Here is a 13,587-nt window from a genome sequence, read left to right as displayed (position 1 = left end):
GAAACTTGGTTGAACCAGATGCCCCATGAAGTTCACTCTGAGTCCAAGAATTTTACAATAATGAACAAGGCGAAGATAATAACAGAAGATTTTCTATTAATTACATGTCTTTAACTATCAATGAAAAGTAATTTCCATCACAGACCTCCACTCAAACACTAATGTAAATTTCAAAACAATTCATTTTTGAAAAATCACTACACATATCAAGGAAAAATAGATTTACTTTGCTTATACACCAATCTTGCCATTTACGTTTTAATGTGAAATAAACTTTAAACAGATTGGGAAAGATGGTCTTTGAACAAAAGTTGTATTTCTCAAGCTGTTTTGACTTGCAGCATAGGACTTTGTTAGAACTACATAATCATTAAATGCAACCTAAAATATCAACTTTCTTGAAAACAATATGTAGGTAATAACTCAAAATCTGGCATTTACTGAAAATCTAATTGAAGAAATCACTAATCCCAACTATAAGAAAATCTTGGTAAAGAAAGTATTCTTTTGCTACCGCCCCCTTAAAATATGTCAGGTAGGTAGTTACCTACTTTCATAGAATGCCCCTTTCCTCCAAAGCTCTCAGCATGTTTATCACTGGATAACTATGTGTGACTCTTTGATTAATGATTACTTCCTCCACCTGACCTTCCCACGAGGGCAAGAAGTTTGTTTCACTAAACATTATACCTCAAGCGCTGAGACCAGTGTCTGGTTCAATAAATACTTATTGCATAACTGAACGAAAGTTGAAATGAACTACCATAGCTGATGTTGAGAGCCAGAATTAAGATTTAAGGAAAGAGTAAAATGGGCAGAGCACAGTACATTTTGCTTATAGAGAAAGCAAAGGACCCCAAATACTCAGCACTAAGAAATTAAGGAGACAGATATTACTGAATTATTGGTCAAATATTTAAGCACACTTCTCTATTGTAGGCAATAAACAATTTTCCCCAAACAATGCTCAAAGCTCACTAATCTCACATTAAAAATAAATCCAATGCAAAGAATTTTATTTTTCATTTTATCATTTATATGGCATTTTGAAAAATTATTCTGAAATCGAGACTACTAAGAAGAAAGAAGCCAATGTGGAAGCTTACCTGTTGACTGGCTGGTGCCATCAAACAGATCAACAAGGTCACCAGATGACTTACTGCTAGGCACTGAAGTCTGAAAACACACACAGAACTTAGTAAGTTCAGAAAATAATTTATACTATTTATCCTAAATCTGCTCTATTCATCTCTAATTCTGTAATACCTGTAATATCTTAATAAAGGTACATTTAGATTTCTGAAGAAAGAGATGTGACCTTGAATCCTTATGGAGAGATAGTTATTTTTAAGTAATTCTATCCACAGCAACGTAAAATCCCTAACCTCTACACTGTTTTCCCAAACTCACTTCTTTTCTTAACTGCATTTCACTATGGAAAATATACCTTCCAGATCCCACTGAAATCTTAATGCTATATATCAGAATCATTTAAGAAGCATTAGAAAATACTTATGCCCCAGCCCATCAGAACATATTGAGTCATAACTGCCCAGGGTGGGATCTTGGCCTATACAAGTCTGACAAAGCTCGCTTGAGAATTCTAAGGCATAAGAAGGTCTGAGATCCACTAGATTAGAGACCAAGATCCTATCCAGCTTTAAAATTCTATGATTTTAGATTCGATGATTCTTTGATTACTGTTTGTATACCACACAAGTCATTCTATGTTGTTTAATATACCTTCACATCTAATTGCTTCACATTTAGTTCCCAAACTAAAATGTGGGGCTGGAGTTTATAATACTATTTTTCCTCTTCCCTATAGTCCTAAGCACCTTGATGTGTATGTCCTGTGTGTTCAATACGTATATGACAAATTAGAACAGAAACGCCAGGCAATAGGGAAACACTGTAAGTTTCTAGGTATGTTAATTTGAGCCCTGAAGTACTATATGCTGGTTCAAAAAGGTTTTGAGATTAAAAGAGATCCAAGCAATTGAATAACTTTCCAAAAACTCTGGCCTCCTTGATGTTTTTTTGTATTAAAAAAAATCATAAAGCTTACACTATAAATATAAAATATTTATGGCAGAGTGACATGTATTTAGTCTATACTACAAACTGATATTTAAAATCCTTTAAGATACAAGTCTTAATTTATCATTAAAAAAGTTATACAGTTTGGATGATTTTCCCCATGTAGGCTTACATGAATTTTCCTTATAACAGCCATTATGTATCAGGTTTTAATTATAACGATCTACCACATCCTGAATATGGCCATGAGTAAGCGAACTGTCTCCACAGCAGGGGAAAGGACCACAAAACACTAAAAGAGCCATTTCCTCTTTTTAACTACAACTAAAGTTGAGTTCTAATTCTGAGATTTTCATCAAAACTAAAAAGATGGGTGAAATTATACAAAGAAGATATTTGGCAAAAGTTAACTACAATTTGCAGGATACATTAGAAAAATGTCTTCCCTAGTTTTTAGCTGCTTCTGATGCAAAGCCAGGTAAACACTAGTGGGGGGGAGACAGACAAAACACTAGCTTGTGGCCAGGTATCTACTAAGTAGATTTCATTTTCTGTGGGTGAATAAAAAATAAATGAAGAAGGTAGAAGAAGGCAGTGCTGCCACTGATCAGTAGTGACCACCAGGCAAATAAGCCTCTCTTTATAGGCAATGACTCTGTATTAAATGGGACTGTCTCCTCTGTATATCTACTTGGTCCTCTTTTGTCATTTCTTACATCTTCTATAATACTCCCATTTTCGTTAGTGAATCTTACTGTGTTTGGCAACCAGTGATGTTCTTAGAAAGGAACAAATGCGCTACATTCTGATTCACCACCCTTCCCAAATGAACCAAAAGTGTCATTTCTACTTTCACAGAAAGTGCACAATCATTCAGCAATTGGACAGGTTTTTTTCCCCAAAGAGATTTCTTTTTATTAATGACTCTGAGTAATACAGGCCAAATGATCTATAATTAATATGACTGCCTACAAACGCCCAACCCTACTAACTCAGTAATTCTAAAAGTAATTCATAAGAATAAAACTGTGTTCAATGTGTAAGCTCATGCCATTCCCACCTTCAGTGAAGACTGAGGTGTATGAGTTGAAGTATTCTGATCTGGACTTGCTTTGTCCCCTGTGTAATGTGCTGCTGCTCCAAGATCAATGGTTTTAGAAGGATTTGCTGTGCGCTTGTGTCTGGTTGTGGTGGTCTCTGTGGCCTGTGTGATATGGATATGCTTTGTCGTCACAGTCTCCTCTTCATCTTTGAATTCACCTTTGGGAGATCTGCCTCTTCTTGCTTTCTTTTCCTCATCACTGTCGCTAAAAGATATTAAAAATGAAGCAAAATAATAAGATGAGGGATTATTTTAAAATGGAGCCCTCAGTGATTTGAGCTAAAGAATTTCAAATGCAGTAACTCCAAAATTCCATACTTGGACTATTTGACAGAGATCAATAGAATATTATCTAAGCTATCTGAATAATGTTACATATGTGTTGGGGAGGGGAAATGGGAACCCACTCAATTCCCTAGGTAAGTCTAAAACACTGCTAAAAAAACATATTTACATAAACGTGTACAAATAAAAAAAGCCTGAAATTATTCAAATGTTTATGCATTATAGATTTAAAGCTTAATTAAAAAATAAAATGGTAGGATTATTACCATATCAGAATCAACTGATGAGACTGCGAGCTTAAACATCTGCATTTGACAACCACTTTCTTGAAATGGATTGTGTGCAAACTACAGTCCTACTTAAATAACAATTCTGTCACTGACTCTTACATACTAATACAAATACATAATAAATTATTACAATTCCAATGGATACCTTTTCAACCACTATCCTAACTATATCCAAATGATTAAATTCTCATCTGTAAATGTAAAAAACAAAAGGAGGTATTGCACAGTACAACAGTGCTCTATTTTACTATAGCATGAGGAAACAAACTTTTACATAACTATGAAAACTGCTTTAGAGGAAAAAAGTATATTTAAAATGCTTTGAAATAATTCCTTTTTAGGCATATTCAAAATGATTTTTTTTATCTTAATAGGGCAAAAGAAAAACATACACAATAAGAAAAAAAACTGGGTATTTTCATATGCCATGAATTACAAACATCAGCATTAATCTGTTTTTCAGTAATAAAGCAATTGGGTTTTTTTTTCCTAGTGTAAGCAGGACAGAGGAATTACCTAAAATACGTTCCATTATCTACATTACTTAATTTTGGAGTAGATGGTTTAATTTATGAATATTCTGAAATGAAACACTTAAAATTCTCCTTAAAACTATACTAATTTAACCCACACAAATCTAAAGCAATTACTACTTAAATATAAACCAATTTGGAACCTGTATAAATCAAGGATCAAGAACAGCTTCCCACAGAGTACAAATGTTAACTGTATTTTTATCTATAAGCATTTTCAGGAATCTACAAGTTCTGATTAAGTGTTCAAAAGCCCCTGTCCCTTACCAATTTCTCACAGCAACAAATGACCTACAGATTGCCACTAAAATTTCTTACCTTTTTGATGTCCAATTTGATTTCAGTGGAAGGTATATGTTAAAAATATAAAACTGACTAGTACCCAGTGAAATGGAAACTTAATATCTGATCAATGTTCATGAATTCCTGAATTTAATAATGAACTAGTAAGTCTGACATTCTGGTAACATGCCAGAGAGGTCACATGCAACTTTGTCTCAAAATCTACTCTTCCCTCACAAATACTCAAAGATGTAAAGTCCCTGGTGTGCTCCTCAGTTACTATGATAAATAATACACACTCTATTTTTACTCTTTTAAACCCAAATACTCTATATGAAAGATTTAGGGACTCTAGAAGATCTTGTCTTAGAGGCAACATAAAAAAAAAAAAAAAAAAAGAAAAGAAAATCAAGGGAGAAGAAAGAAAAAAAAAAAGACAAAGCAAAGAAAGAAAAACTGAGGACAGAAGGGCAAAGGAGAGAAAGTAACAACATAAGAATGCACAGACAGATCTCTAACCAGCCTACCTACCTGATCTCCACATCTCTTTAGGAAACAGCAACTGAATATATGGCCACTATGTTTTCTAAACCAAACTAAAAATGTAAATACAGAGGCCACAAGAACATTAATGAGAGAAAAAAGTAGAATATCCACAGAATACTTAAATAGACACAGCTTTCCAAGTTTAGTATTTACTATTATATGCATACTCTTCAGTATAACAGAGCCAGAAATGTAGTTGTAAAATGGATATACTTAAAGTACTAAAAGTAAATTCTGGCTCTTCAAAGATCATATTCCAGAAACAGTCTTGAAAAAGACAGGCATTTCAGAGATTTAATATATAAACATACCAAAGACACTACGTATTTCAAAACTGTTTCAAAATTATGCTTTTATACTTACTTCTTTTTAATGACCCCTAAATCTGAACTGGTAAGATTTTTTTTTTTTTTAAGGGGAAAAAAAAAGATGGTATTTAGTTACAGGTAATCACTTGAACAAACAGTTCCATCACAAACTTACTTAAGGCAAGTTCCATAGTCTGATTAGGCTTCAGGTTTTACTTCTAAAAAATAAAGGTAAAGTTCTTGATCTAGCCTATCTAACAGAAATACTGTAAGGCACAAATGACAAAGAACTAGTAAAAATTGCTTTACAAATGAAATGCTATATATATTACCTTTTTCACTTTTATATAGTGAAATGGAGCCCTCATTTCCCTCAAAAACAAAAAACAAAAAGTGAATGTTGAAAAGTTCCAAATATTGTTCTACATAAAACTAAATACAAATACCCTAATACAGATCTGACTCGAAAACATTTTAGCTTAAAAAATCATTTAGATTTTTTTCCTGTATACACTGGCATGGAGTCCTAATAAAATGTCACAGAGTTATATTTCAAACACTTGAACTTTTGTTTAAACTTATATGCTTCACTATCCCTCAGCAATAACTTAGATGGCTGGGTCATCTGATGCCCAAATGCAAAATAAGCTGTGAAAGCTCTCACTGGGGAAAAAAAATTTCAATAAAGAGCCTGAAGAAAAACATACAGAAAATGTGATCAACTTTAGAAATAAATGGACACAGACAACAATACAGTGTATTGATACTAATTACAAACAATGTTTGACCTAGCATCTGAAAAATAGTTGCACAGTGCTCATATCAGCAGCAAATGTAAAACTGAAACAATGCAGAGAAGATTATCATGGTCCCGATGCAGGAATGGCATGCAAATTCACGAATCATTCCGTGTTTCTACACAGGGCATTTTTAGGGCAGTGAAACTAGGCCTGTACGGTTCAATAACGGCGGATATAATGCATTTCTGAACTACACACCACAGTGAAGCCTAATGCAAACAATAGATTTTAGTTATTAACAGTATATCAATATTGGTTTTCAACTGTTATGATAAATGTACCACACTAATACAAGATGTTAATAACAAGAGAAATTGTGTGTGTGCATGTGCGTGTGCAACATGGGAGGTTAACATGGCAACCCTGTTACTTTGTGTACAATTTTTCTGTGAACCTAAAACTGCTCTAAAAATTAAAATCTTTTAAGAGGAAAAAAAACAACAACAACAACTAAACTTCAGATAAACAAAAACCCAGCTACATAAATTTAGCACCCTTTCCAAGAGACCCAGGAGACAAAGTGTTACTACCTGCATCTTTCTGGAGAGTCTTCTCTATCTTTCCTCCGGAACTTGCTGATGGTGTCATCAATTGTGCTTCCAATTTTATCACTCAGTTCACCTAATTTATCACTGAATGGAAAAGCACTCTTGTTTTTATCCCACTCTTCATCCCATTTTGATTTGGGTTCAGGATCATATCTTTCACCTATATAAAGCATTAAAAGGAAAGGCAACTCTAAGGGCATTAAATTCAAAAGGTGTCTATAGTCCTTATTTCTGAAGCTTTTCCTCATAATAAAATAGTTTTCAAAGGAAAACAGAAAGCTCCCACAGTGCTGAATCAACACAATTACAGCAAGGCACAGCATGTAGTGCCAGTCATTAAGTGGCAGGAATGCAGATTCAAAAGCTTTTGTTTATGAAAACTTACACAACCTTAATGCACAGCACAGCACATCAGGAAGTTCTTAAAAGAGTAGAGGAAAACACAAAAACCAACACAGGCTATATAAGCCAAAGAGAAATGGAAATCTTTTTGTTTTTACAAAAGTCACATAAGACATTATATTTCATTCCTGTCTCTTAATGGTTCTTCAATTATCAGAAAAAGTATTGAACAGCAATAGTCTCTTGAAAAATACCAACTCTAAGAGACACCACTCTGAATGCTACATGTCCCATATGCTGTAAATATGCTGAAAATAACTGTCGATCTTTAATGTCATACTAGAAAAATAACTCAATGGATTTCATAGCATATGAAAGCATCTTTTAATTACTGTAAAGAGAAAAGGATATTCTAACTATCTGAAAGTACATAGACAAGAATCATGAAATATGCTCACGCAGTTCAGAACAGCGATGATCTATTCAAACACCAAGTCCAAACATATGCTGGGACTGGCAAAACCTGGGGAGACTCTGTGTGAATTTGAGAATAAAAAGAATAGATCATGGCAGTAAACAAAGACCCCAAAATGTCAAGATTTGTTTTAGTCCTTGACCATAGGGACCTAACACATGGAGAAAAACTGTAAGCACCAAATAGAACCTCTCCATTTCTGTGCCCAAACACAACTAAAAAGACAAGAGTAGAAGGTACAGAGAAATAACATGAGGTCAAAAAGAAGAAAACAATGAAAATTAAGACAGGCTGGAGAGAAAGGAGAAAGTGCAATGAAAAGTAACAAAATAATCAAAAGGTGCCTGAGCCTTTGTGTTGACCTTTGGTGAACAAATTCTGGTGGCAAAAAGCCCTTTGGAGATTGAACAAAACTATTTTGCAGAAATGCCTGCAAAAACTACAAAGCCAAAATTTTCTGTAAGAAGATTTCAAAATATGTCTACTAGACTTGAAAGTGACCACCAACTTAAAGAGAACATGACAAAATTTTAACCAGATGGCTTTATAAAAATGAGTGGTTTTCCAATAATGTGAATGTACATTTCAATAAAAGCATGATAAGACTCTGAAAAGACAAATTTATAGTAAAAAGTACAGTAGACGAAACTAAACTGATTAGTGTGATGGACATCCTGCTGAATGAATACCAAAAATACTGGTTTACTGGCAAGGCACCATCTAAGGTCAGAATGAAAAGACATAAAATAGTTAACGTTGGTCAGTTAAGTCTTTGAATAATATATATAACATTAAAACTAATTTTACAAGAATGTGATGCAAATACACAGGATGTTCAACTCTCTAATGCAGATGCTGCAATTAGTTCACAGTGACTGAGTCTGAGAACTTATTCAATTTTCTAAATTTATCTAATTACATATTGTGCTGGTAAAAAGAGGGTTACAAGCAATCGGAATGAGAAAATGAGCTGCAAATAGCAATTTCTTTTCAAAAACACATTAAATTGCTCTAGCTACTTTAAAAAAGCTAAAGAATAAAATAACTACGTAGGCAAATAATCCAAAAACTTCTTACTCCCCTAAACAAATAAAAACTCCAAAACATATTTAACATTGTTTAAGAGAAACATCTTTGCTTAATTCAAGAACTGACTTTTATGTGATGCTTAGACATAAAAGAAAGAAATTTTCCTGTTAAAAGCATCCTTTATAGTTAATTAAGTACATACAGTATTTTTTCTTTGAGAGCAAGGAAGCAAAGAAGCAAAAGGGTGAAGATATTATTTTGTAATAATCACAAGGTAAGAAATAGAAAATCTTTACACGGTTCCAATGCAGGAGTTCTGAGATCCCAGTATAATCCAAATATAAACTACCTCAGATATGGGTTGGGGGCACTGGGGAGCCCCCATATGTAGCTAAGTACACATAACACTAGCCTGTCTGTGTATACACAAAATGACCAGGGGACGGTCAGAGCTTAGAGAAGACAGAATGAGTCCAAAGGGACATGTCTGTAACAGAGAGTTATTTTCTGTTCCTGTTTCAAGTACCTAATGATCTGTTTTAGGGAAACTATATTATTACATTAAAAATACACATGAGCGACAATGTTCTTAAATGTGTTAGAAACAAAAAAGTGATAGGCCTAGGTGAAAAACTGACAGTATTACCAGTCACCTTTTTTCTACGTCAAATTAATTATGGGAAGAGACTGAGGCAGGACTAACTTATAGGAAGCTTACCTATTTTTGGCCCAAAATAGAGCTAATTTAGTTTCGGATTGGGAAGATGAAGCTCTCTATCAAACTTTATATTTTTATGTTCTAAATGGTGAGGTAGAGAAATCTTTTTTTTTTCTTTTAAATATTAATTCCAAGATGGAAGGGCATATACGTTTTATTCTCTGTCAACTCAAAGTTCGTAGTCACTTAATTAACAATTAATGGTTCAAATCATATAAACAGAAAAGATGATTCCTAATACCCATATAATAGGAGCCAAAATGAGTACTTCATATACTTTAGCATTCTATTTCTAGAAAAAAAAATGGTACTTTGTTCTTTCGTATTTCAGTGATTCTTAAAATACACCCAGGAAGCTAGACTGATGCTTAGGTGTCAGTCTGTCTTTGATACTCACTGTATCTGAATCCTCCAACACTGTCTGAGGAAACCCCAACATATTTGTCTTTGTTCTTCTTTGCTTTCTTTCGCTCCTCACGAAGCCTGTCGTCATCCTGGGCAAATTCAACCAATTCTTTCACCTTCTGGCGAATATTTATACCTTGATCCTTGCCATGCTCATCTGTGAGGATGGTAAGGGAGAAACAAAACCTTAAGAATTCAGTCAATCAAGCCCTTTAACACAAAAAACAGACATGAAAATTTCAATATAAAAAACCAACTTTAATATTTAAAATTAAAGAAAAAGACAAATAATGCTACTAAATTTTGTCATTTTCTCATCAGCAAATTCTAAGTCTTGAGATTCAATTCTGGCTTGTAAGAGCAAATAAAGATGAATTAACAAGGACCACAGATATTGGTGCCATGCAAGATCAATGAAAAATCTACTAAAAAGCATTACTAATGATGACTATACGAAAAAGACTTATATCCATAAATGTTTTCTTTTCCTATAGTATTTTAACAACAACAACAAAAAAATCCACTTTACCATTTTAATGACTACAATGCACCCAAATGCTTTGGTGTCCCCAATACAAGTTTGGAAACACTAATTACCAGGATTTAGTGTAGCTGAAAAACTGAATTTTTAAAGTGCTTTCAACTGGGGTACACTACAAAATGAAATGTGGTTTATTCTGTATCCTCGTTCACATTCAAAACACACTCTGGCCCTGCTGCCTTTGCACAGTAAATATTATTTGGTGGGAGGAAAAAAAAAAACCCAGCTTCAAACAGATGTGTGTGTTTTGGAGCTCTAACCTTTTCTTCCCATATGATTAAAGCTATTCCTTTATGGACACCACAGGGGACCAGTCTCCAGTGCATATTTTAATATAAACCCGAACACTCATGTTGTGTTGGTTCTGTTGTTATTAGCCAGTCTTTTCTGCAAGTTCTTGTCTTCACTAATTAATACTCTAGGGCCCCACGTCTTGGATTCTGCACTCGTCACACAACCAGCAATAGTCACATTCTAATTAGAGCGGAGAAGCTTCTAAGCTGGTTCAGGTGACTGACAACTCCAACTACTGTTTTAATTTGCTTATAAGGTTTTTCTATTGCTCACCTACAAAGTGGTAATTTTCCAGGGATCGCAAATCATAAATGTGTTCTCTGGCACTCGTAACCACACGCTCTGATCCATTCCTTATGAGGTAAGCTAGAAGCAGCAATGACTGTAAAAATACAAGGCACCAAATGATTTAACAAAATAAATTCTGGTAGAGCTTTGGTAAGTGGTTAAAAAAAATAATTCCAACATTAGCAAATAAATAATCTTCGTGGGGGTAGGGGAGAGGCAGAGAGAGTCTCTTTACCTTATACTGGACTTTAAATACATAGTATAACTTATATTATCAATTTGAAACTCCTCTTATAACCAAGCATAGTAAGTAATTATAAACTGTCCATTGGACACCATGTGTCAAAAGATTAAAAAAAAATAGTTCTGATGTTAAAAAATACCTGAATGTATGATACAAAAGAACGTTAAGCTTTTAGAAAGCTGGCTCGGTTTTCACTTTTCATTTGGGCAGTATGGAACTGTAAATTGTTAGAAACATCGGTTTAAACAGAGCAATTATTTGGTAATTATATGATCCCATAGTGTTTTCTGCATATGAAATTAAATTTGGAAGGATGTGACTTTTGTTTCAAAACCTTGCAGCCAACAAATAAAAGAGAAAAAAAAAACATTTAAGGGATTTCTTTTTGAGGTGATGAAAACATTCTGGTATTAAGTAGTGGTGACTGACGTACATCTTTGTGAATATACTAAAAACCACTGAATTAATGCATTTTGAACTTACCTTTGCTTGGAACAAACCTCACATAAAGAAATGCTATTTCATCACAAATATTATACAAGCTGAGGGACTGACAGTGAATGTTTTCAGAAACAACATCAAAACCACAGAAATAAATACAGGACTGCTCTTCAATCCTGAAAGCTAAAATGATGCTTTCAAAGTTCCAAATATAAATATTATATGCCATTTTGAAAGCATAGGAAAACTTACTCCGATAGCAAAAAAATACGGTGGGTTTGGAAAACAGGACTACCTTGTTTTAGAATTCTACGTTATATGATGAAATCAGAACTAAATAAAAAGAATCTGGTAAAAAAGTACATATTTGGGAATTTAAAATGTTAGAATTTTAGTATGTTTTAGAATCTCTAACTAGGTTTTAAAGTAACATTTTTGGTGCGGCAGTGTTAATACTATTATAAATTAAGCAAATTTTTATGTAGAGATGAGAAAACATATTAGACTGGTTTTCGTTTTAATCGCTCATACACTAAATATGCATCCAACTGCAGATTCATTACTTTGATATGCACAAATATATTTTAAGCAAGAAAAATTTTAATATTAAAATATTTAGAAGTATTATTTATATTAATTTTAAACATTTTAGATTCAGAATAGCTGTTTATGGTGACGAGAAAACAGAACGCAAGTAGCAAATCTACTTCTTCCATCTGTGTAAGAATATTCTATTCTGGGATTTAATGTTCTTCATAACCACTTATGTATGTATACGTTAAAATTTCAAGCATTTGTTTCCAACATGTCAAATAATAAAAACTGATGCCCATACCTTATAAACTCTTCTCCAATTTTTTTTGTTGTCTTTTAACATTCGTGACCAAAGCATGTTCATAAGTTCGGGAAATTGTTCATACATAAATGTAGCCCTGAAAAAAGAATAATTTTCCTCAAGACTCTGTAATACATTAATTTTGACAGTAGATGGCATGCTTGTTCTAAGTTACGGTGCTTTGCCAAAAAGCTTAAAAAATATAAGCTTAATTCAAAACATTTAGATATGCTTCCATAAAAATATTTTTCTCATGGTCTGTGTAATATCTAGCACGTGTGTAAGCCCCACTAATTAATATCATCTTTTACAAGCCCTTTATTTACCAGCATACTGGTCGAGATGCTCATCAAAAAAAATTTTCCTAACTTTATTTCAAGTTATTTTACACACATTTGTCAAAATTCTATGATAAGCTACGTAAGTCTCTAAACTTCACTGAAAAATAGTTTTACTTTTTTGAGCTAATTTTTAAGGGGAAATGGACTGTGTGTAGAACTTCCTCCACTAATATCTGAATGATTATGCAGAATTTCTGTCTGGCAGCTAAACTGTTTAAAACTGAAAGCAAATTTCATATTTCTATGTAAAGATAGTTGGATTCTTTCTGCACTGCTGAGTCAAATTATCACTTACTTGGCAATCTCTCCCATGAGTTGCCCAGAAGGTCCCCAAGGATCGTCATTCGTTGCTTCTCGAACCTTAGACTCGATCTCTGAATAATTCATAACCACATTGGTGCTGCAGAGGAAAAAAAACACACGCACACACACAAAGATTAGCATCAAAACTGAGAAACACATGAAAACTTAATAATGACACTACTGGGTGTCCTAATGAGATACCTCTACAGGGTGGGAAAGAAAACATCTTTTGTGCATAAGCTACTTCGAGAGTACTATATAGCACATTTAAGTTATATTTAAGAAAATTTTACTATTCCATTAGCCTTCCAGAAAACAGATGAGAGACTGATTACATTAGAGCTGGCCTAAGTCCAGCACAAAAATGGCTTTGGGTCAAATTGAAAAGGAAATTGAACACACTAGAGTCTATTATAAAACTAAGTTGTCTGTTTCCTAACCAGATCTAGTTTACATGCACTCTTGTTTCCTTACAGAATTTCTGTAAATTTATCAGCAAAATTACAGAAGAGCTACACATTATTTATATTGCATTTTCAAGAAGCAATGACAAGCCAAAGGTAACATTAAAAATGTTTACAATCACTATGAACATTT

The 13,587-nt window shown here is 33.5% G+C and overlaps 1 protein-coding gene and 1 non-coding gene across 3 annotated transcripts in view; one reads left to right on the top strand and one right to left on the bottom strand.

Moving 5' to 3' along the window:
* The window catches only part of CLINT1 (clathrin interactor 1), a 59,274-nt gene that overhangs the window by 14,634 nt on the left and 31,053 nt on the right, over positions 1–13,587 (bottom strand). For both annotated transcript variants that reach the window (XM_043597158.1, XM_043597150.1), the window contains exons 2-8: positions 12,983–13,087; positions 12,347–12,443; positions 10,812–10,920; positions 9,696–9,860; positions 6,717–6,894; positions 3,101–3,347; positions 1,107–1,176 (exon numbers count right to left, since the gene is read on the bottom strand). In XM_043597158.1, the coding sequence (XP_043453093.1) occupies positions 1,107–1,176; positions 3,101–3,347; positions 6,717–6,894; positions 9,696–9,860; positions 10,812–10,920; positions 12,347–12,443; positions 12,983–13,087 (971 nt within the window). The remainder of the gene's footprint in view (positions 1–1,106; positions 1,177–3,100; positions 3,348–6,716; positions 6,895–9,695; positions 9,861–10,811; positions 10,921–12,346; positions 12,444–12,982; positions 13,088–13,587) is intronic.
* LOC122496604 lies at positions 6,200–6,303 on the top strand. Its single transcript, XR_006300875.1, has one exon. It is a non-coding gene; the product is annotated as a U6 spliceosomal RNA (small nuclear RNA).

This window comes from Prionailurus bengalensis, chromosome A1 (assembly GCF_016509475.1).
Source record: "Prionailurus bengalensis isolate Pbe53 chromosome A1, Fcat_Pben_1.1_paternal_pri, whole genome shotgun sequence".
In the NCBI taxonomy this organism is placed as follows: Eukaryota; Metazoa; Chordata; class Mammalia; order Carnivora; family Felidae; genus Prionailurus; species Prionailurus bengalensis.
This window is presented reverse-complemented; position numbering and strand designations above follow the sequence as displayed.